We start from the raw sequence: 23,072 nt of genomic DNA, 5'->3' as shown, positions 1-23,072 counted from the left end.
AGCCTGCTCTCCTGGGGATGCGCCGCATTCGCACGTTCGCTTACTCCAATTCCCCGGGAGAAGCCCGCCGTGGCCCGGGCCTCTGAGGGCCGCATCCTCACCCTAAGGAGCTGTGGGGAAGTTGGGGTGTCCTGGCCCCAGGCTCCCCACAGGAAGCGGAGCACAGGCCGAGCGGCCCCACCCCGCAGGCCCCAAGGCTGGCCTCCCTCCCTCCCAAGAAAGGCGCGCAGACTCTTCAGAGAGAAAGTGCTTTATGAGCGGCCTCGGCCCCGCGGGCAGCTCAGCCGCGCACTCGGACCCGCCAGGAGTAGGTGCTGAGCACGCGCTGCCGCCGGCGCACCACGCACGTGTAGGTCCCCTCGTTGATGGCGTTGGCGATGATGCTCAGGTGCGCCTCGCCCAGCGCCAGGTAGCCGGGGTAGGAGAACTCCAGGGGCTCCTGGTCCTTGTACCAGCTGCGGGGGGCAGGGCGCGGGCTGGGCGGGGTCCTGGGTCCCCGCCGCCCACCCTCGGTGGGGAGGGCACAGGGCCGGGCCACTCACTACACTTTGCCTTTCTTGTGCAGGATCTTCTGGCCACAGCGGAAGGTCACGTTCCGGCCCTCGGGCACCAGCCTGGTCTTGGTTCTGGGCGGCGGCGCGGTGGCAGCCACGGTAGGGAAGGGAAACTCTGCAGGGCGGCGGCGGGAGGGGCCAGGCTCGCAGAGGGCCACAGCCGCCCCCCGCCCCACCTCCGGCCAGAGCCGGCCAGCAGCGGGGCCGCGGCCTCACCGTAGCAGAAGTCACAGCTGCTGGGGCAGAGCCTCTTCATGAGCCTGCGGCGGGTGTCGCAGAAGCCCCTCCGGGCCCAGGATGCGCACACAAAGAGCCGGTCCAGGCAGCCTGCAGGAGGTTGACCTGGCCTTAGGCCTCCCTCCCGCCCGCCTGCCCGCCGGGCCCCCACAGCACTCACCGTACAGCCGGTGCAGCCCCCACAGCTCGTCCTGCGACAGCGTCTTCCAGCCGCGCAGAGTGGCATTCAGGTGCATGAGCGCCCGGCCGTGCTGCGAGTGCATCAGGCCCAGCGCGTGGCCGATCTCGTGGGCCGCCACGTGCACCAGGTCGGTGAGCCAGACGCCTGCGGGGCCCGCGGGTCAGCCCCTCGAGCCCCGGCCCAGCCCTCCCCACTCTGCCGACCATGGCCTGCCGGGGCTGCGGCCCGTGGAGCCTCCCTCAGCACAGCCATGGGAAGATAAGAATGTTCCAGAGGCAGTGAGCTCGGTCCCCAGGAATGCAGCTCCAGCTCCGTCTTCCCGGCAGCAGGGTGGGGGTGGGGGGAGCTCAGGGCTCCTGGAACCCAGGCCTACGGCCTCCTCCCAGCCTCCCCCTTCCCCCTCCTTGACCCCAAATCGCAGCCTCCACCCCCAAAGCCCTCCCGCTGTGCCCACCCTGGTGCAGAGGTCCCCGCAGGACTCCAGGCCACCACCTTTCTTCCAGCTGTAGCGCGTGGGGCCCAGGACCCAGTACTCGCTGTCGTCAAAGTGGATGCCGCCGTGCGGAGGGAAGAAGGCGTGCGCCAGCTCGCCCGTCGGGCCGTCGAAGCAGTGGTGCAGTGCGGACACCAGGCAGTCCGTGTGGTTGACCGGGTAGAAGCCTGGGGGAGCACAGGGCTGAGAGGGGGCCACAGGGCCAGGTGGGGGCGGGGGCACGGCGCGCACCTATGCGGAGGTCGCTGGGCTGCTCAGGGGCCACCTCTCGGAAGCTGAAGGGGGACACGTCACTCCACATGCGGAAGGCGGTAGCCAGGCCCCGCCGGGTTTCGCTGGGGCTCAGCAGGTTCCGCGGGAAGGAAAGGATCCTGGGATGGGGGTTAAGGTTAAGGGTGGTGGCAGGGCTAGGGCACGCTCCCCTGTGCCCACCGTCCTGGGCCACCGTCACACCTGTAGGTGAGGTTGAAGTGGTCCCAGCGCAGCCTGGCTGGGGTCAGCGTGTAGCGGCGTCTGCGGGGCACCTGGAGGGGCGGAGGACCGGGTCCTGGAGTGGCGAAGACACGCGCCTGGTCGGGTGCGGCGACAGCCCCCTTCAAGGAAAGCGAGCGCACGTGGGGCCACAGCAGGGCCACGCCCACGTCTGGAAAAGCTTGGAAAAAACTAAAGAAAGCAGGCGGGTGCGTGCTTCAGGGGGCCTTGAAATTCCCTCCTTTGGTCTTTCTGCGAGTTCGGGTTTTCCAGCCCAGCCAGCGTGCTGCTTTCACAGCCAGGAAAAAAGGTTACTAACCACAGCCCAGGTCGGACTGGGAGGAGCTGGAGGCCCGATGCTGGCTTCCTCCCCCGCCCCCACCCCGGGGTCCACGCAGGCTCTCAGACCCTCTGCCACCCACCCCTACGTCCGGCCACACCCGCTCTCACCTGTGCCCCGCTGGCCCCCAACCGGGCGGCAGGGGCCCCGAGCCGGGCCAGCAGCAGGAGCGCGGGCAGCAGGCACAGGGCGCCCAGCACAGCTTCCAGCCGGCGGGCCTGGACTTGGGCCCCCGACGCCGCTGAGGACATGCAGGCCCCGAGGCCCATGGCGCCTGCGGATTCACTGTCGGGGCCTCGGGCCCAGTGGGGCTGCACGGGGAGGCGCTGCGAGCGGCTCGGGTTACAGGGATGGGTGCTGGGGGAGGTGCGTGCCCCTGAAGAGAACCAGCTGGCTGGCCGTCCCCGCTGTCAGGACAGTCCTGCCGCCAGCCTGGGGTGCAGACCCGGGGCCTGTGGGTCGGTGGCAGCAGCCTGGGCAGGGCCTGCTGGGCGGGGTCACGTGGGGGGTGGGGGCGAGGAGGGCCGGCAGCGAGAGAAGGGACAGACGCCAGAGGCTCCGGCGAAGGGTAGGCAGTTGGGGTCCCGAGTCCTGCTCTTCCACCGGGTGGAGCTCCTCCAGCTCCCTGACCGGCGAGCAGTCTCTCTTCTCACCCACTCAGGACCTGTCCCCTGCCCCAGCGGCTGCCTGACCCAGGTCCTGGAGTGGGGGGGGGATGAGGAGTGTGAGTACTGGGCGCTGGGGGCCGGCAAGAAGCAGGGTCATGGGGACAGCACCGCAGAGGCCCAGGCTGGGGGGGCTGAGGGCAGCAGACCCTACGGAGCTAGAAGGGAAGCGACCGAGGTGCGGGCTTTGTGGGAGCAGGGAAGCCCCGGCTGGGGCCAAGGTCTGGAATGGGCCTGGGTTGGGGGGCCAGGGGATCAGCATCCTGAGGCATCCTGGGGCAGCCTGCGGGCTGGAGCAGCTGAGCCAGGTGGGATTGTTGGCGGGGGCTCCTTGGGGCCGGGGGAACTGGGTTCGGTTGGCCTGAGAGGGCCAGAGCAGACCGGGACTGGTGTGGGGAGGGAGCAGAGGAAGAGGCGCACCGCCAGACCAGGCCGGGGGGCTTGGCACTCCGTGTTCTCCATCCAGGCCTTCTGCCCAGAGTGACAGCGGCACACCAGGCCAGCAGGGTCAGTGCCAAGTTGCTGGCGGACAGCTGGGAGGCTCTGGGGGAGCATTTCGGGTGGTTCTTGGAAAGCGCCCTGTCCGGCTGCCGAGCCCAGTGGAGAGCTGCACCCCCGCTCTTCATGGCGGAATATTTGCCCCAACAAACGGCTCCCTTCTGCCCTAGGTCTGCCTCCCCCCAGGCCCTATTCTGGCCTACCACGCTCAAGGGTTGGTAAGACCCTACCGGTGCCCCCCACCCCCCCCGCCGCCCGAAACCCCTTCCCCAACTCCCTGCTTAGCAGGGACCCCACTGGCCGGGAGAGAACAGGGTCAGAGACCACCTCACAGCCCGCCGGGGAAGAGAAAGGGGCAGTGCGGGTGACGCAGCAGCGGGTCGGGGGAAGCCCACAGCGGGGCGGACACCGGGACTCCTGGCAGACACCACGTCCCCAGGCTCCATCCTTCCGCGGCCCCGGGCCGGGAGCCTGGGAGGCGGCCTGCGTCTCGGCCCGGGGACAGGACTCGGGCTCCCGCGACGGGGTCTGCGCGGGGCTCTGGAAGCGTCAGCGCTAGAAAGGGCAGGACGCGCGGGGCACGGGCCAAAGCGCAGAGCCCGGAGCGCAGGGCGGAGGGGGGCGCCGCGCAGGCCAGCCCGGGGCGGGGACAGCGACGGGGCGGGGCGGGACCCCGGGGCGGACAACCCCCCGCCCCCCGCCCCGAGTCCGCCCCAGGCAGGCACCAAGCGGAAAAGTCCGAGAATCTTTTTATAAAACACGGCGCGGGGGCTTGCGAAGGCGACGGGGGGACGTGGCTCCGGAAGGCGGCGGGCGCGGCCGGGGCGCGGGGCGGGGGGGCTACACGAAGATCTGGATGCGGTCGCGGATGGGCTGGCGGCAGATGGGGCAGGCGCTGAGCGCGGCGCCGCAGGGTGCGCACGCGCCGTGGCCGCACTGGAACACGAGGCGGATGTGGCTGTCGATGCAGATGGGGCAGGTGATGCGCTCCTCCATCTGCCGGTAGCGGCTCTGCAGCTCCTCCACCAGCTGCCGCGGCGGGCCGGGCGCCGGGGTCGCGCTGGCCACCTCCGAACCGTCTGCGGGCCGGCACCGGGGGATGGTGCAGGGGTGAGGGGAGGCGAGGCCGCGAGCCGGCGGGGCGGGGCGGGGCGGGGCGGGGGCGGGCACGCACCTGGGCGCAGCTTCTTGCCGATGGCCACCTGGCACCTGATGCACTTCTTCATCCTGCGCGCGCACTCTGCGGGGCGGGGGGTCGGTCGGGCGGGTGCGCGTGGGCTCGGGCACCCCCCGCACCCCCGCAGCCCCCGCACTCACCCTCGCACACCGTGCGGTGCTGGCACGGCGAGAACAGCACCAGCAGCGCCAGCTCCGAGCACACCAGGCACTCGGCGGCCTCGGGCTCCGACGGCGCGGCCACGTGCAGGTTCGTCACGGTGTTGGGGGGGCCCAGCACCAGCCTCGGGCCCGCGGCCGCGCCCCCGCTGCCGCCCGCGTGCCGCTCCCTGCGGGGGGAGGAGGGGGCTTGAAAGCGGCCCCGGTGGGGGGAGGGCGCCCGGGCCCGCAGCCGGCCCCGCCGGGCTCACCGGAAGCGCTGCGCGCAGCCCTGCAGGGCCTTGAGCACGCGGCCCTCGGCGGCCAGGTCCAGCGGGCTCCGGCCGCGGTGGTTGGCGTAGCTCAGGTCGGCTCCCTCCAGCGCCAGGAAGCAGGCGATCGCCGCGCCCGCCGTCAGCTCCCCGCTGCCCGGGAGGCCCGAGGCCTGTAGCTGGGCGGCAGACAGAGGCCGGTGAGGGCGGGCGCGCCGGAGCAGGCCCCAGGGCCGGCCCAGTGGCCGTCGGGGACGCCCTACCAGCCCCTGGCTGCCTGGGCCTCGGGTCAGAGCCTCGGGCACCCCTTCACCATCTGAGGCCGCGGGAACAGGAAGGAGGCAGACAGGAAAGGGGCCCCCACCCCACCCCACACCACCTCCCCTTTCCCAGGCTGGTCAGGCCACCCTGCCCTGGCTGGTCGCAGAAAACGCTTCTGGCAAACCCCAGCGCCCCAGCCCAACCCACCCCCACAGGGCCTGGCTTCCTGGGCAGACGCCCACCGCCGAAGTGGACAGTCCCTCCCCCCGCTGGTTGCCTGCAGCTGGGCAGTCCGGCCCACTTCTGCAGCACCCAGATCCACACTTCCTCACCCTGGACAGCAGCTGTAAGGGCCCTGGGTCCCCCCCAGCCCCATCGGCCACCAGAGGCAGCAGCTGATGACGCTGCAGCGCCACGTGCACGGCCGTGTCCCCCTCCTCGTCCTCGGCATTGACGCTGCAGCCCGCGTCCACCAGCAGCGGCACCAGCCCCACGTGGGCCTGCTGCACGGCCAGGTGCAGCGGGGACTGGAGCTTCCGGTTGCGGACATTCACGTCACAGCGGCCCTGAGGAAGGGGCAGAGGGCGTGGGCACCGGCTCAGCCCAGGAAGCCCCGCTGGGTCCTGACCCCCCCCCCCCCCAAGGCCCTGGGCTGGTCCAGGGCCCCGTGTCCACACCTCGCGGATGAGAATCTGGGCCACCTCCCGGTGGTTGTTAAGGGCGGCCAAGTGCAAGGCCGTGAAGCCGTCCTCCTTCTGGGCATCCACCAGCCGGCCAGCGCGAGCGAGAAGCCTCCGGACGGCGCTGGGGGAGCGGGAGATGTGCCTGGGGTCCGGCTGTGCCCGCAGTGGTCCAGCAGCACCACGGGAGTCTGGTCCACGGGGCGCGCCCCTCCCCCCCAACTCACAGCGTGTGGCCCTTGAGGGACGCATGGTGCAGCAGGGTGAAGCCCTGGCTGTTCGTGGCGGTGACGTCGATGCCCGGCACCTCGGTGAGGACCTCCACGATGCCGCTGGCGCCAGCACCCGCCGAGATGGCACAGTGCAGCGGCGTGCTGGCGTGGGCATCCTGCCGGCGGGGGGCCAGGGGTCACTCGGCAGGAAGGCCAACGCCATTGCGTCCTTGAGCCCGGGGCCAGCGGACCCAGCACTTACGGGCAGGTTGACGTCACAGCCGCCCTCACAGAGGACCCGCACGACCTCCAGGAAGCCCCTCTGCACGGCCACGTGGAGGGCTGTGCTCCGGGTGCCATTCAGGGCATTGGCCCCACAGCCGGAGCTCAGGAGCAGGCGGGCAGCCTCGGGCTGGTTCCTGACAGGAGAGGGAGCAGCAGAGCCGCGATGCCCACTGGCCCACGGGCCGCCCCCCACCCCACCCCCCGCCGCCCCCTGGCCCGGGCTCACCCCAGGGCAGCGTAGTGCAGCGCCGTGTTACCCTCGTCGTCTGGTAGGTCCGCGGCCGCCCGGGCCTGCAGCAGCAGCCGCACCAGCTCCACCTGGCCCAGGTAGGCGGCCACCTGCAGTGCCGTCCTTCCCTGGTTCTTGGTGTCCACCTGCCGGGAGAGCCCCCGGGTCAGTCCCTGGTCTGACCCCGGGCCTGGCCGCAGGGGGGCGGGGGGGCGTCGGGAGCTCGCCTGCTCGGGGCGCCGCCTCAGCAGGTCCAGGGCCCCGGCCATACTGCCCAGGGCCACCTCCACCACCAGTCTCCCCGGGTGCTCAGGATCCCTCTTCTGGGCTCGCAGCTTGTCCAGGGCGACGCTCAGGGAGCCTAGGCGGGGCAGGGCTCCAGGTAAGGGACGGCCCAGGGCGGCCCCGCCTCCTGCCGGCCGCCCCAGCCGGGCTCGCGCACTTTTGTTCTCCCTGGCACGCTCGGCCACATCCAGGTTGGCGTCCTCCTCGGGCCGGTAGGCCACCAGGCAAGAGGGGCTGAAGGTCCACGGCTGACCGCCGACCACCACGCGCAGGTTCCCGTCCCTGAAAACCTTCACCACCTTCCCGACGCGGCCCAGGGCCTGAGTGAGGAGAGAGGAGGGTCACCGGCGGGTCCCCTGGCAGGGCCGGAGGGGAGCGGGGCTGGGCACTGGGGCACTCACAGGAGCCATGTCATCCGTCCACTCGCCGTGGCCGGCCTGCAGCCGCTTCACGGTGTCAAGGTCATCAATGACCCGCACCGCATCGCCCACCCAGAAGGCGTTGTGCTGAGGGAGAGAGAGAGGCCCGTGAGGGGCACCCCCAGGCAGGTGGGGCTGCCCTGGGCCATGGAGCAGGAGGCACCTCCACTGAACAGGCAGACCTGAACTTGACCCCAGCCCCTGCCTCAGAGGTGGAGGAGAGTCGCACGTGACCAGGTCAGTCTGGGGTGAAAGCCAAGGTGGACCTGTCCCTCCACTCAGACGGAGAAGCAGACGGCATGGCCCAGTCCAGACTGGCACAGGGGGTGGGGGTGGGACCCTGGGATGACCAGGGGGCAGGGCCAGATGACCATGGGAGTGGGGGTCAGGAGCCACTTCTCCCCCATCTCCAAACCTTTCCTGGCCACTTCCCCCACACCTGTGCCCTCCCCTACATGAGACTTACACTGCAAACTGGGGGTCTCATGGCACCCATCCCAACCCCCCCACCTTCTAGGGGCCAGTCCAGAGCCCAGCGCTAGGGGTACACGCCTCCACCCAGGGCCCCGATTCACATAACACTGTGCCCACCGCTGTCCCCACCCCCCTGGGCTGTGTCCACCCTCTTCCTAAAGGGCCTTTCCAGTGCCCCAAGTGATCCCCATGCCACGCCACTGAAAAACCTGTTAGAAGGTGACTTCCCACCGGTAATGCTGCAGTGGCTTCTTGGCCCAGAAGGAGGAAAGCTGGTGCCCAGGGTGCCGGCCCCCAGCCTCCACCAGTGCCCAGCACCTCCCCTGCCTCTGCCCCTTCACGCCGGGGTCCCCTCCCTGCGGAACTCAGCCCCTCTGGACCCCACAAAGCCCTCCCTGTTCCCTAGGAACTGGAGAAAGGCATTCCCAGAGCCGACGAGGTGCACAGAGGGGTGCAGAAGCGAACAGACGGGGCTCAGCCCAGCCCCCCATGCACCTTGGTGAGAGCCCCAGGGTGGAAGGTCCAGCGCGTCTCGCGGCCGAACTGCACGCGCACATCCCCACGGTCCGTGATGCGGTGCACGGTGCCCGTCTGTCCGATAAACTGTGGCGGGTCACGGAGGCTGTGGCTGGGTGGAGCGGGAGGGCTGGGGGTCCAGAGGATGTGGGGAGGGGGGGGGCTCAGCAGGCGGGGCGGCTCACCTCCGCCATCCGGGGGTTCCACCCGCCGTGGCCTTCCTGCATCTCCCTCAGGACGTCTGTGTCCAGCAGACACTTAACCTTGTCCCCGTGCTGGAAAGGCTGGCCGTCGGCACTCACCCTGCGCCGCAGCTCCGCCGGCTGGCCTGGGGGCGGGCGACAGGCCCCCTTTCAGCGGCGGCGTCCCTGCACTGCGCAACTTCAGCCCCCGTCCCGGCCCAGCGCTGCCCCGGGACCCAGCCAGGGCAGGAGGGCAGCTGGGCAGGCAGGTGTGGTGTCCCTGGGGCCAAACCCTACCGAGCCTTGGGAGATGCTCCTTGTAGTAGAAGCCGCCAGCCGCCTCGCCCACACACTTGAGGTCCACCTTGCCCTTGTGGCCCACACGGTACACATTGGTGGTGCCATCGGCCCACGTCACACTGGCCACGCTCCGGCCTGTCTCCACATCCCAGCCACGGATGTCCACCACTCGGCCTGGCTTCCCTTCCCCTCCTGGGGGGACAAAGGCCCCATGGCAGGCTAAGCCTGTGTCACAAGGCTCACACACAGCCGGCGGCAGCCTAGACCCTCACTCACCGTCCTGCGAGCCCCACTCCCAGTCCGGGCCCCGCACCACCTTCGCGCCTTGGAAGATGCCCCTCAACGGGATCCTTGGGAGGCCCTGGCGGGGACTCAGGGTGACCCTGCAAGAGAGCGAGTGGGTCCTAGGCCACGAGGCAGGGCGAGGGTTCGACACGGCCCCACCCGGCTCTCGGGGAGGAGGGCTGGCCCCGCTGGTCAGGGCCCTCCACTCTGGGGCCCCTCCCGGCGTGGCCTCCACGGGCGCCGCCTCCCTCCACACCTGCTGCCCCCACGGAGCGGCTGAGTTGTTAGGGTGGCCCCAGAGCTCCGGGCGCAGCCTGGCCCCAGGAGGGCTCAGCACAGAGAAACGGAGGAGTGAGGAACACGGGCTAGCCCAGACAGCTGGTCCCCCTTCCTGCTCTGGCCAGCAGGCAGCTGGGGTCGCACACACACCCCTCCCCCAGGCGCGGGGACCGGTCCCGGCGATGGGACAGCAGCCTCTTGCGGGTGGGGCCTCTGCGGGGCTGCCCCAGCCCAGGAGCTCCTCCCAGCTTCGTTCCCTCCGCGCGCCCCCTCCAGTGACAGAGGCCCCTAGGCCGGCCAGCAGGGTGCCTCAGCTGCGTCTCTGGGCTAGTTCCCAGCACGGGCCACTGGGGCTCCCACCAGGGATGCTGGCCGCACTGGTCATCACAGTGCCCCGGCCCAGCTGCCCGGGGGAGCCGGCCTGGCTGGTGCCAGGACCCCCCCCACAGCACCAACCTCTGCAGGCCCGCTCCAGTGGACAGGGCTACCTTCCATGGGACATGGGGGCTGGTGTCAGTGACCAGGCCTCTGGAGGGACCATGACCTCGGTCACTCTTCCAGGAAACAGCTCAGGAAGGGCTCAAGCTGCAGCCTGGGGAGCGCGTGGCCGGAGCCGAGGCCGGCTCCGGGCCTGGGGGGCCGCCGGCTGGGAACTCACGGGCGGGAGTGGGCCGTCTCGTAGCGCTCGAAGGCGTGGGCCAGGTCGTGCCTGTCGTGCATGTAGCACTGCGTGCACAGGTCGTAGTCGAAGCAGACGCGGCACTTCCAGCGCATGCCCCGCAGCCCGTGCTTCTTACAGCAGTCGCAGATGATGTTGGGGTGGCGGACGCCTGGGGGCGGGGCAGGGTCAGGGCGCACCGGGGCCCGCCCCTCCCCCACGCCCCAGGCGCTGCCGTGGACTCACGCACGCACCGATCTGCGCGTTGTCGTAGAGCAGCAGGTCGTGCGCGCCCTGGTAGCCTGCGCGGTAGTTGGTGCGGGTGCCGTGGTCCCACTGCACGACTACCGTGCGGTCAGGGGTCGAGGGGCTGCCATGGCGGCCAAGCTCCACCACTGTGCCCACGCCGCCCTCACCGCCATCCTGCTGGCCCCACTTCCAGTCTGCGCCGCGCACCACACGCATGCCCACCTGTACGCCCGCCTGGGGGTCTGGGTCCATGGTGGGTGGAGCCGCTCCGGGACCTGCAGGCAGATGGCACCCTCAGGCCACATCAAGAAGGCTACACGGGCTCTCACCGGCTCTGGGAGGGCTGCCGCGGAGGCAGGTGGGGACAAGTCTGGGAGAGCTAGGCAGGGAGGGGGAGGACAGCCTGTGCCAATGCCCTGCAGCTGAAGGAAGCGTGGTAAGTGCCTGCGCTACAGGCCAAAGGAGGCTCACCTGGCCCACGGCCAGCAGCGGGGCACACTAGTCTGGGAAGCACAAGTGGCACCTGTCCTGGAGGAAAGCTGGGCACCTCTGGAGAGGCCCCTCCAGCTGCCATGAGACCCTACCTCCAGGTGGTCCCAGGCAGAAGCGGGGGGCAGTCCTGGTAAGAGGACGGCGGCCCCCAAGGAACAAGACCTGGAAATGACCACAGAGGGTCCACCTGTGCCGGCAGACCCAGTTCTGGGTGGTTGGCACCCAGTGGGCTACCAGGACCTACTGTTCTGAAACCGGAGGACTCGCACCGCAGAGATCAACATGAAGGGAAGACGCTTCCAGAAGAAAACAGACTCTTCGTGCGGCCAGTGAGTTAGTCGGTGCCCAAGTCAGGAACCAGCGTCCACCAAGACACCACCAAGAGACTACAAAGGCCGCAGCCCCGAGAAGCCGCCTCTGCCCACGGGCCTGTCTCCACGGAATGCAGGGAACGCAGACGCATACGGAGCAGCACCCTGAGGTAAAGGGGCACAGTCCTGGCACAGGTGCCCCCTGCCAGACTCGGTTCTGGTCACCAGGCCACTACTCACAAGGGGGATGCTACCCAGGTTGGGGGACAGTGCCTTGAGGTCACTCGAGCTTCTGGGCCCTTCCTGTGGGACTGCGGCCCACCCACTCCAGACTGTACCAGAAGAAGGGGCACCTGTGTTCACAGCAACACCGTCCTGTCTCCTCAAGGGTGAACTGGGTCGTGAGATGGGATTTACCCCCAAGGGAGCCTAAACCCCACCCCGTTCTAGCCGCAGCCCACAGCTGGAAGGCAGAGCTCCGTGGAAGCTGAAGGAAAGCAGCCATGTGGCGCCGCTGGAATCCACTACAAGAGGCTCCCAAAGCAGGAGGCAGCGACGCAGGCCAGCACGGGGCTCTGCGACACGGGACCGTCCCACCTCCCGGTCCAGTGGCTCAGTACAGGCCGATTGCTCATGACCTAGAACCTGGTATTATTATTTTTTAAAGATTTACTTAGTGATTTATTTGACAGACACATCACAAGTAGGCAGAAAGGCAGGCGGGAGCCCTGCTGAGCAGGAAGCCCGATGCGGGGCTCGAGCCCAGGACCCCGAAATCATGACCTGAGCCGAAGGCAGAGGCTTAACCCACTGAGCCACCCAGGCACCCCTGGAACCTGGTATTATATGTTTCTTAATAAATTTTTTTTGTAATTAATGACACAGCTGGATTTGAAGGACAGTTAAGAGCAAAAATCAACAGGACTTGGAGAGGTGCAGGGACTCCCAGACTGTCAGAGGGCAGTCAGCACCCCACTTCTGGAGGGGGTCTGTCATGCTGCCAGCAGGGCGCTAAGGCTAGAAAACCAGCCAGCCAGGGTGCACCTGGAAATGACCGTTCCTCACCATGCGCCCAAGAGGCTGGGGGCAGACCGAGGCAGGCTGGGTGTGGCTGAGGACCAGCCGGGTCACTGCTGGTCACTAGGGCCCGGGCCCCCCCCCCAGCCACAGGACACTGGCCAACAACTCAGGAGGGAAACCATGGATCACCCCCTACCCGGGCCCCTCCCCCAGGATCCTGCATCCTGCCCCACCCCCAAGGCCGACCCGAGGCATCCCAGGCCTGGCCCCCCCAGGAAACACTGCCACCCACCGGAGGCCACTGGCGGGCAGAGAGGAGGGGTGGCGGCCAGGCTTTGCCAGGGGTAGGAGCTGAGCCCCAAGGCCCATCTGACACCCACCCTCTGCCCAGCTCCACTCCGAGACCCGTGTCCAGCACAGGGTGCGCAGGGCTGGGCCAGACTCAGTCTGCGGCCCAGACTCGCGTGGGTAGGATCCAGCTCCGCCTTCTGCGAATTCGCCTCCCTCGGCTTCTCCACCCTGCCCAGGCAGGACCTCCAGGGGCTTCCGCAGAAGCAGGTGGGTGATTTGGAACGATAAACCTTCCCAACCCATGGACTAACCTCGGAGGCTTTCCATGAAGAATCTCCCCCGTGGGCCACTCGGCCCCGTCCTTCACTCCCCGGGTGTCTTCCCTCGTGCCAACATGGGGCACCTGGGCCAAGAGCTTCTTATTTCTTCACCAGAGCAGCGCCAAGCCCAGGCCTGCTACCGCAAGAACACCCCCGAGAAAGCCTGGGACCCCCGGGCACCAACAAGCTCCAGACAGGGGAGGGACGCCGTGACCCCCGCCGGCCCGGTCCCCACGGCAGCTGCTACAGATACGCAAGCTGGGCAGAGCAGCACAGCCCGAGCTGGCGGCCTGCGTGTCCCCTCCCCTGCCTCCCTCTGCTGGGAACCTGCTCGCTGGGAAGCCACCAGAACCGCTACTCCTTGCCCTTCCCACACACCCCTCTGAGCTACACTCAGCCAGAGTGTGCCTCGTCCCAGGCAACCACGAGCCCAAACGTGCGTGAGCGGACGGCCCCACTGCAGGCCCCTCCCAGCTGCAGAGCCCAGAAATCGGCACCACATGGAAATAAAGGACTCAGGGCAGGAAAGGACCCAAGTGTCCTGGGCCGATCCAGGGCCGGCCGCTCAGCCTGCCCACCGCCGGCGTTAGGGATCCGTGGGCCACATGCTACAAGAGCATTTCCAACAGGACACAGGGGCACCCGAGAAGGACAGCAAGCTACGCTAGGAGCCTCCTGGTCTCCTCCCCTGCCCTGCCCCGCGCAGATCTTGGCGTCTGCTTCAGCGTCTCCATCCGGCACGGTGCCACCTCGACTCGGGCCTGAGCAGAGCCTCCAACAGCAGCCCCCGCCCCCGCTGCCCCTTCCTGCAGGGCCCCGGAAGCATCCGGGCACGGCATTCTAGCGTGGGGGGCTGGGGAGCTCTCCAAGTCTCCTCATCCCTTCTCTCTGCCCGTCTGCCTGGTCGCTGTCACTGTTGTCACCGCTGTCTCTGGGGCCCAGCGCTGAGCACGCTCCATGAGACAGCAGTGCCCAGCCCTCCTGGGATCAGGGCTCACTACTCTTCTTCGGCAGATCCCACCAGGGTGTGTGGGGAGGGGTGGCATGCAAGCGGGGAATGGCCCAGGCTCCGGAGTCGGGAGGCAGTGACCAAACCCAGAGAAATGACCTCCCTACAGAGGGAGGGGCACCCACCTCAGCGGGAACAATCACCAGGAGGCTGCTTTCTGCTTCTTCCTTTGCCGGAAAAGCTGTATTCTGACATTTTCCTCGGAGCTTACAGGCCATACCCTGCCTGGCACCCAAACCCCAGCAGAGGCTGTCAAGACATTTGTTTAAAATAACTCTGCGGGGGCGCCTGGGTGGCTCAGTTGGTTGGGTGACTGCCTTCGGCTCAGATCATGGTCCTAGAGTCACAGGATCGAGTCCCACATCTGGCTCCCAGCTCCACAGGGAGTCTGCTGCTTCCTTGGACCTTCTCCCCTCTCATGCTCTCTCTCCCTCCCTCTCTCTCAAATAAATAAATAAAATCTTTTTAAAAAAATAAAATGACTCTGCAGCAGAGGCGTCTGGTTGCCTCAGTCGGTTAAGCATCTGACTCTTGATTTCGGCTCAGGTCACAACATCGGGCTCCACGCTCAGCGCGGTCTGCTGAAGATTCTCTCTCCTTCTCCCTTGGACCCTCCCCCTCACTGACATGCAAGGACGCACGGGCACTCTCTCTCTCTAAAAAAAGAGAAAGACTCTGAGCCGGTCAAAGCACAGGGCTGGAAGGACAGATGCACACGCAGCAAGAGTAAACTCACCTTAGAACACAGACCAGCCTCAAGTCAGCACCCCGGACACTCGGCGGCTACTTCTTGGGTCTCAAATTGGAGAGCCACCGAGATTTCCTGTTGGAAACTAGCAGCCATGCCGACACGGAACACAGCAAACCACACAGGCAGCCAACAAGCAAGTCTGGAGAAAACGGTTTTTAAAAGGCAGTTTTACATGTTTAGCGTCTAACCACCTCAAGCAAACAGGCAGGCGTCTGGGTCTGTTTTGTTGGGCACTAGTCTCTCTCGTCTCAAGGAGCAGCCAGCTTGGGAGGGCAGAACGACTTCCAAAACATACGTTAGGACAGCATAGAAACAAGAAGTTTTCCCTATTTGTGAATATTTTATTGGAAAAACTTTTAAAAGCCATAAAGATCCAATCCCATTTAGCTAGGAGGTTGGCAAGTTGCCTTTATTCAGAAGAACACAGTTACATGACGCTGACATGACGTGCGACAGGCGGCCGCCACTCCTCTCCCTGCGCCTCCAGCTGTGCCCGGCGATGCTGTCTGAGCGACACCATGTGGGGCACAGTCAACCGGCAAACTTTGGTGCATCACGGGCTCCTGTCATGCAGCAGGTCTGGCTAAGACAAAGGTGGACATTTTGGGTGCTGGGGAGTCTGACCCATTAGTGACTGGGAGGAAGCCCTGAGACAGAGCACCCAGGAACCCCAACTTGGCCCAGCAAGAAGACACCTGCTGGTGGAAAACCCGAAGGAAGGGCAGGGCTTCCTCCCCTGAATCTCGGCCGAGATGGAAGCCCTGCAGACGGGGACGTCCCGCCCCAACCACTGCACCGGCCACTCGGCGCGGGGACCAGGCCTTCAGACACTTGTTGCATCTGGAGCAACAGGCCAGGAGGGGACCTGCCAGGAAGGGCTGCATTTGCCAAGGCTCCCATTTGGCCTGCCTCAGCCCCTGCCCGGCAGGTGCCCACCAGAAAAAGCCTTGTTTCTTCAATGGGTTCTGAACGCAGAGGACTGGCAAGCCGCGTGATCAGCCCCCCGCACACAGACGCACACGCTCAGAAACAACCCAAACTCCTCGGACACGGCCTCGAACAGAAACCACAGGATGAAACAGCAGATCAAACCGTCACAGCACAAGCTTGTCAAGAGCTCACCTGTCTGGTCGTCCAGTCGCCCCCCCTGCCCGCCTTGAGCCTGCGGCCGCAGCCCTGGCGCCTGGAGACCGGGGGACTGGCCTCTAGCCTCGCCGAGCGTCCAAGCCCAGAGCCATCCAGCCCTGTGGCGCCTGGGAGATGCCAAGACGCACAGTTAGCACCGCCGACGGGACCGCGGCGGGCGGGCGGAGCCGGCCGCTCTGCCCCTGGGCTGCCCGCTGGCTACATGCCCATTTCCGAGCCAGCACCGCGAGGCCCAGCGCTGCCCCGGGGGCCTGCCTCCCGCCTCGCGGGGCTCCCTGGGCTCTGGCGGCCTCGCTCCCGCTGCAGCAGTCCGTCTGGCGCGCGCAGGAGCCGCAGCGCCCGAACACGACCTGCCGCCGGGAGCGGAGCCGGAGGGCGGGTGGCCTGGGCGCTGCAGACGTCAGGGCCCGGCGCTGCGTCCCGGCCGAGGCTCCGCGGGGACAGCGGGGGCGGGCCGGGCCGGGCCGGACCGGGCAGGGCGGACGCGCACCCCCAAGCGTGACCCCGCCCCACCAGCCCGGGGCCGCCCCGCCTCCTGAGGTCCCATCCCCCTTCCTCGGGCAGCCGCCCCGGGCCCCGGTCGCGGCCAGACCCTAGTGCCCCCGTCGACCCCTCCACTTGCCCGTAAGTTTGCGTCCCGCCCGCTCGGCCTGGGGGCGCCAGGGGCCGGAAAGCGCCGAGTCTATCTGCCAGTGGCCTGCCGAGCGGCCTCGGGGTGTGGGACAGCCCGCCCGCGGCCCCGCTGCTGCTCGACCCCGCCAGCCGGGCCGCCCTGCCGCGCCGCGACCACCGGCTGAGGCTGCCGAGGACCCCGAGCCCCGGGCTCCTGGAGCGGCCGCGGGGCCTGCCGGGAGTTGTAGTCTGCAGCCCACTGGCGCCGGAGGCGGGGGGGAGAGTCTGAACCACAACTCCCAGGAGGCTCCGCGGCGGCGGTGACGCACGCGACCGCAGGAGGCGGGACCCGAGGGAAGGAATCCCGGCGCGCGTCCCGAGAGTGACGGGCGGCCTCCCGCCCTGCTCCGGGGAAGGGCCCGGGCTCGCCTCTGCGCCGGACGCCGACGAAGGCGCGTTCACCTCGTCAGCGTGTGCTACACGGCGTCAGAGGCGGCGGCGGCCTCGTGGACCTGTCCCCGCGCCGCGGCGCCTGCCCTGGAAGCAGCCGGGCTGCTTGTCCGGTCGGGCGCCGAGACGCTGGCGCCCGGGAGGCCACCGAGGACCGGGCTCGTGCGGACCGGGCAAGGGGGGCCACGCCGCCGGGACCGAGGCCAGCGCGGCCGGGCGCGGAGCTCGCGGTCACGCCCCCTGGCGGGAGGAGGCGGGACTCCCGCCGGAAGTGCGTCGCCCCGCGTCGGCGCGGCCGTGGAGACGGGGGGCGCGTGGAGGCGTCCTGGCCGCGGACTCCTCGGTCTGGGTTTGTCTGAAATCCAGGGACGCGGGCCGGTGGCTCGGACTCTCGCGGAGCCGCGGCCGTCCTCCCCCGGGGCGCCTGGAGTCCGCCGGCCCGAGCCCCCCGGTCTCCCGCCCCCGGAGCCCCCCGTTCTTCCCGTCCCCGGAGCCCCCCGATCTCCCCGCCCCCGGAGGCCCCCGATCTTCCCGCCCCCGGAGCCCCCGGACTCCCGCCCCCGGAGCCCCCGATCTCCCCGCCCCGGGCCCGCCGCGCATCTCTGCCCCGCTCCGCGCCCCAAGTCTTCCCGGCGTCTGCGCCGCCCCCGTCGCGCTTCCCGCTCCCTTCGCTCAGGCGCCGGGCTCCGTGCAGAGGGTCCCTTCGGAGCGCGGCTCGGACCGGCCCTGCGGCTTGGGGACCCTTCCTCCTGGGGAGGTCTGCGGCCGGCGCTGTGCGTCCAGCCTCCCGCGACGCTGCCGCGCAGTCCGAGGCGCTCCCGACTGAGGCCGGCGCCTTCTCCGCCGACCTCCCCTTCCCTCCTCCTCGGTGCCCCGCAGGGTGGCGGCGGCGGGCCTGCGCCGGGTCCTCGCTGGTCTTCGCACGAGGTCTCGCCCCCGAGGCTCTGGTCGCGCCTTTATGACCGCAATCAGGACCCCGACTGTCCCCCAGGCCCCTGGCTCTGCTCCTGGTGGGTGCTCGCCTCTCAGGTGGTCACTGGACTTGTTGGCACTAACCTGTAACGTGGTTCTCACCTTGTGCCTTCCTGGGAGACCTGGCAGCTGCCGTCCGCTGGCCTCGACGGGTGTGTGACTCGCACCGAGAAACCTACACTTGGTTTCCATCCCTGTTCCTAAACCATCCCTGGCTCCTAAAACCTCTGAATTTCCCAAGTGAGAAGAGTCATAAAAGTGTGTTTTGATACACATAAAAAGTCTCTTTCAGCAGCATCTGAGTTTGTTAATAAGGTGATTTTTGGAAAGTCTTTGTTAACTTTAAAAACAAAACTTATTTTACCCACGAAAAATGGGTTTATGTGGGAATCACAGGGAATTACGATTCGGGACCAGAGAGCTACGGCAAAACGCAGGCAAGTCCAGAGAACAAAGGGGAGGCTCACGTTATTTTAGGGAGCAGGAAGAGGTTGGGAGTTGGTTTTGGTTTCGTGTTCAAGATTTTTTTTTACTTGTCAAAGCACAAGCAGGGGAAGTGGCAGAGGGAGAAGCAGACCCCACCAAGCAGGGGGCCTGGTGGGGGCCTCCATCCCAGGACCCTGGGACCACGACCCGACCCAAGCCAAAGGCAGAGGCTTCACTGAGTGAATGAAAGCGCATTGGAGAGAAACAGGAGGTCAGGGCGATGATGGGTTCTCACTGCCTGAGCTGCAGGGCAGTGGATTTCTTGCAGGAGATGCAATGCACACCTCCTGGTGGGGCCTGTGATTGGTGGTTCTTGTTGATGGTTCTTCCTCGGGAAGACTCGCATTCCTGTATTTGAGGTCGAAGGGGTACAGCTCCTTCCAGCCTCCCCTCCTAGCATTAGCAGTCCACTTCAGTGAGGCTTCCCTTTTTAAAATGTTCATGGGGTGCCTGGGTGGCTCAGTGGGTTAAATAAAGCCTCTGCCTTCAGCTCAGGTCATGATCTCAGGGTCCTGGGATCGAGCCCCCACATCGGGCTCTCTGCTCAGCGGGGAGCCTGCTTCCTCCTCTCTGTCTCTGCCTGCGTCTCTGCCTGTTTGTGATCTCTGTCTGTCAAATAAATAAAATCTTTTAAAAAAAAAATGTTCATGCTTATAGGGGTGGGTGACGGGAGACCATCCATGTGAGTGGAGGCTTGGAACCCAGCCTCACCCTGACCTCCTCCAGGGATGGGAGAGGGGCAAGGGGCTGAACCCATTCTCCAGTGGCCAACAACCTAATCAATCGTGCCCCTGTTATGAAGTCTCCAAACAAAGCCCAAAGGACGGGGTCTGGAGCGTGGGGTGGTGGACACGTGGTGTGCCTGGACAGGTATTGGAGCTCCGCACCCTTCCCCACCCCGACCGCAGGCAGCTTGTCCATGGGGCTGTTCCTGAGCTACAGCCTCTGATCATAAGTTAGTAATCTAGTAAATGAAATATTTCCTTGTTGGGGGGGAGTCTTGTGGGACTGACCCCTGAGCCAGTAAGATCCGATGCTATCTCCACATAAATAGTGTTAGAATTGAGTTAAATTGAATCGTTTCTGAGCAAGTGGGAGCATTGCAGGGTCAGAGAGACGTTACAGGAAATGTGATGACCGTGTGTTCCTGAACCAGGGAGAGCACAAGTGAGCCTGCTGCTCCCCTCTGAGCTGTAGTCTGAATCAACCAAACCCTCATACAGAAGGCCACCCTCCGAGATAGAAAATTAAATAAATTGAGGGGTTAGGATATGGGGTCGAGGTGGTCAGTCTTGGCAGCAGTGGGCCTCGAACCTGCCACAATGGGTGTGGTTACTCCAGTACCAATAAGCACCCAAACGGACCCGAGTGCATTGGCTCAAACATGGATTGACCAAAGAGAAGCTTCAGGACAGCAGACACTGGTGGAATAACCACTGGGAATGATGCTGAAGTGACAGGACCTGTCCACAATGGGATTTGGTCCAAACAGTCGTGGGAAATTTTAAGGGGCTTCACAGTTTAACAGAATGCGGCAACCAGAAAGGAGAGCGTGTCCGCACACCCGTGCTGCCCACCCCCACCGCCCAGTCCAGCCACGGCCACCGTCAGCACCAGGCCCTAAGAACATAGCTCTCCTTCTGGAGACAGCAGCAGCCAAGACAGCGGGGAATTTGCCCCTGACAGTGGGGATCTATTCAACCAGAACGATCCTGGCTTCGGTGGCCACGCACTAATTTTGCAATGGGGCCAGTGTAACAGTTTGACTATCAGCATGGGGCTGTTTTTGGTCCCCTGCAAGGTGACTTTCATCCTTCTCATTGGCATTCAGAACCTCCAGGACTTCTGGCACTTTCCCAGAATCGGAGACAAAGGCCACCTTCATCAGGGACCAGCAGTGCTCACCTATGGCCACTCTGTGAAGCTGCAGTCCCCACAGACTGCTGCAGTAAAACGCGGCACTCTTCCAGCTTGGATTCAAGAGGGTTTGGAACCTGAGGAGCCCCCGGGGGTGGGTCAGTCGGTTGAGCATCTGTCTCCGGCTCAGGTCATGATCCCAGAGCCCTGGGAACGGCCCCACGTCACGCTCCCTGCTCAGTGGGGAGCCTGCTTCTCCCTCTCCCTCTGCTGCTCCCCCTACTCCGGCTCTCTTTCTGTGTCAAATAAATAAAATCTTAAAAAAAGAAAAAAGAAAAGCAGAAGTTGGAGCAAGAAAAATATGGAACAATAATGGTCACAATTTTCCAGAAACAGAAAAGAAGTTCACAGAAGATGATGATAGAGAGATGGCCCTGTTCACCTCAGAGAAGCACATTTACAATGACGAGGCAGGACCAAGACACTGGGAATGTTGGCGCTGCACGCCGTGGGGGTCCCTGTCCGTTCCCAAGAGGAGCAGAGGGAACCTGAGGGCACCGAGGAACAGGGAATCGAACAACAGAAGTGCTCCTGACTGGGGGCACCCAGGGGGCTCAGTGGGGGAAGTGTCAGGCTCTCCATTTCCGCTCAGATCACAATCTCAGGGGCGTGAGATCAAGCCCGGCTCGGTGCTGGGCGGGAAGCCAGCTTGGGATTCTCTCTCCCTCTCCCCGCCCGCCTGGGTGCGCGCCTTCAAATAGATCTTGACTACTGGATGTCACACACAAAGACATTTGTCACATAGCCGAAGAGGCACCCTGAAAGTAAAACCCCCTGCAAAGAGGACGCACCCTGCGCGCCAGCTTCCCTCCCTGGAGGGACCCGCCGGTGCTTCTGGGCTGGGAGACCGTGAAGATGAGGGCCCAGCCGGCGCTGGACCCGGCAAACCCCGGGAACTTCCTGGGGGAAAGAACAGTAGCTGTTACCGCATAAACAAAGGGAAGAAGAAAAGCCACAGGCGGGTTACCAAAGAGGTGGGCGGGTGCGTCCACGACGCGTCACCACCAGAAGTCAGGGAACCGGTCGGCGATGTGGTTAGAACAACTCCCAGTTGAAACAACATCATTTTCAGATGGAAAAAACCCGTAAGAGAAACCAGGAAGGAGCAGGTGTTTTCTCCAGCTCTTCTCGCCGTCCTAGAAGGCGACTCTCTCGAAGGGTGACTGTCCAGGTAGCGGCACACTTCCAGGTTTTCCTTAAAAGGAAAAAGAGCGTGGTTGGTCCGCGACATTAAAGCCACAGGTCGTAGGCGTCCAAGTTATTCCCTCAGAATGACAGTCGGAGCAGTAGAAGAGCGACGGGAGAGGCAGGCAGTGCGGACCCCGCCGGGAGTCGGACGGGGAAGGCGCTGGCGGGATCACGACCCCACCGGCCTCGTAGCAGCCGGAGCTGATGCCCATCAACGTGGACTCCCTCGTGGGGCAGCCGGAGTGTGAAGACCAGCCGCCCTCCCTGTCAGAGGGCCGAGGAAGGGTGCGGCGAGCAGCTGAGACGTGTGAAACGTCCCGTGCGGGGCAGGGACGAGTCAAGGCCCCGACTCCCGACTGCCGCTCAGGTCATGATCTCAGGGTCTTGAGGTCCAGCCCTGTGTCAGGTTCCCCACTCAGTGGGGCAGTCAGCTTCTCTCCCTCTGCCCCCATCACTGTCACTTTCTCTCTCTCAAATAATAAATCTTAAAAAAATTAAGGGGCGCCTCGGTGGCTCCGTCGTCAAGCGTCTGCCTTCGGCTCAGGTCACAGTCTCAGGGTCCTGGGATGGAGCCCCGGGTTGGGCGGTCTGCTCGGACGGGAGCCTGCTTCCCCCTCTCCCACTCCCTCTGCTTGTGTTCCCTCTCATTGTCTCTCTCTCTCTGCCAAATAAATAAATAAAATATTTTGGGGCCCTTGGGTGGCTCTCACTTTGGCTCAGGTCATGATCTCAATGTGGGGCTCCATCCCAGGACCCCGGGATCATGACCTGAGCTAAAGGCAGACACTTAACAGCTGAGCCACCGAGGAGAGCCTCTTAGTTCATTTTTGCTAATGTTTTTTTCTTTTTCTTTTTTAGTTAAATTGTAAAGCACCAAGCGAGCGTCTGCCGGGAGTCGCGGACCTGTCCGGCGCTGCTGGAACGGCACGTCGGAAACCCTCATGTATTTTGTCTTCTGGAGTGCGTGGTTACTTTTTTCTGGTTCCTTTTCATAGACAATGTTCTTTCACAAACGCACTTCCTCTTACTTGCGGATAGACTAGAATCACTCCTATAATCAACGACCGAGCTTTCAAGCCTGTTTTCTTTGCTTCTCTTCCGTCCCGTGTCCTGTCCTCTGCGTGCTTTGGTCCTTCTGCTCCGTGTTGAACGCTTTCCTCGAATGTCTGATGAGCCTTCTTTCTCTGTTCAAATTTAAGAGACACTGCAGAGGGTAGGCTCAGGCTCAAGCAGGCATGTCGGAAAACCTCCAGACAAAACTGATTTAGGAAGGCCTGGGTGGCTCAGTCTCCTGGGCATCTGCCTTCAGCTCAGGTCGTGATCCTGGGGTCCTGGGATCAAGTCCTATGTCAGGCTCCCTGCTCCGCGGGGCGTTGGCTTCTCCTTCTCCCGTCTACTCTTGCTGTCTCCCCACCCACACACCCCAAATAAAATATTTTTAAAAAAATACAGAGAGAGTATGGTCGTTCTCTTGAGCGGAGGTGGCCAGGGGCTGGTGCCAAAGGTCCCAAGTCCCCAGGGACCCTGTCTTATTCTCCTCTGCTGCTCTCCTGTCCTCTTGGTTCCCTCCTGCCCGGAAGCCAGGTGCCTGGTAGCAAGGAGACTTCGAGCAGCGGCGTCCGCTGGCCAGAACTTGGCACACGCAGCTGCAAGGAAGGCTGGGATGTGTGGCTTGTGTGAGACCAGCGCTGGGTCAGCTAGTGCAGGTGCTGCAGGAGTGAGCCACGAGCCGGTGTTGGGGGGAACTGGCCTCTGTGCCGGAGCCCCG

The 23,072-nt window shown here is 65.3% G+C and overlaps 2 protein-coding genes across 16 annotated transcripts; both read right to left on the bottom strand.

Moving 5' to 3' along the window:
- Positions 1-234: 234 nt before the first annotated feature.
- On the bottom strand, positions 235-2,729 carry MMP23B (matrix metallopeptidase 23B). The gene is made up of 8 exons (XM_082686268.1): positions 2,387-2,729; positions 1,919-2,058; positions 1,697-1,836; positions 1,465-1,632; positions 952-1,116; positions 771-881; positions 543-669; positions 235-455 (listed from the first exon to the last, which is right to left on the bottom strand). The coding sequence occupies exons 1-8, from the start codon at positions 2,543-2,545 to the stop codon at positions 281-283; spliced, it is 1,185 nt and encodes a 394-aa protein (XP_082542394.1). The 5' UTR covers positions 2,546-2,729; the 3' UTR covers positions 235-280.
- Positions 2,730-3,705: 976 nt separating this feature from the next.
- Positions 3,706-16,967, bottom strand: MIB2 (MIB E3 ubiquitin protein ligase 2). Of its 15 annotated transcripts, none has more exons than XM_082686249.1 (21): positions 16,754-16,967; positions 15,656-15,786; positions 14,519-14,672; positions 10,345-10,614; positions 10,091-10,262; positions 9,145-9,251; positions 8,866-9,060; positions 8,572-8,714; positions 8,366-8,473; positions 7,379-7,483; positions 7,135-7,297; positions 6,920-7,053; positions 6,690-6,838; positions 6,441-6,597; positions 6,194-6,354; positions 5,964-6,090; positions 5,619-5,852; positions 5,026-5,204; positions 4,757-4,944; positions 4,614-4,679; positions 3,706-4,397 (listed from the first exon to the last, which is right to left on the bottom strand). In XM_082686249.1, the coding sequence occupies exons 4-21, from the start codon at positions 10,589-10,591 to the stop codon at positions 3,721-3,723; spliced, it is 3,312 nt and encodes a 1,103-aa protein (XP_082542375.1). In that variant the 5' UTR covers positions 10,592-10,614; positions 14,519-14,672; positions 15,656-15,786; positions 16,754-16,967; the 3' UTR covers positions 3,706-3,720. The 15 variants fall into 15 exon arrangements, with proteins under 15 accessions (XP_082542375.1, XP_082542367.1, XP_082542377.1 ...); XM_082686241.1 differs by lacking the exon at positions 16,754-16,967 and adding an exon at positions 16,302-16,747; XM_082686251.1 differs by lacking the exon at positions 16,754-16,967 and adding an exon at positions 16,302-16,747 and having other exon boundaries at positions 8,366-8,461.
- Positions 16,968-23,072: the final 6,105 nt, after the last annotated feature.

This window comes from Mustela nivalis (genome assembly GCF_964662115.1).
Source record: "Mustela nivalis genome assembly, chromosome: 10".
Lineage (NCBI taxonomy): Eukaryota > Metazoa > Chordata > Mammalia > Carnivora > Mustelidae > Mustela > Mustela nivalis.
The sequence above is the reverse complement of the archived record's forward strand: the minus strand, read 5'-3'. Positions and strand labels throughout refer to the sequence as shown.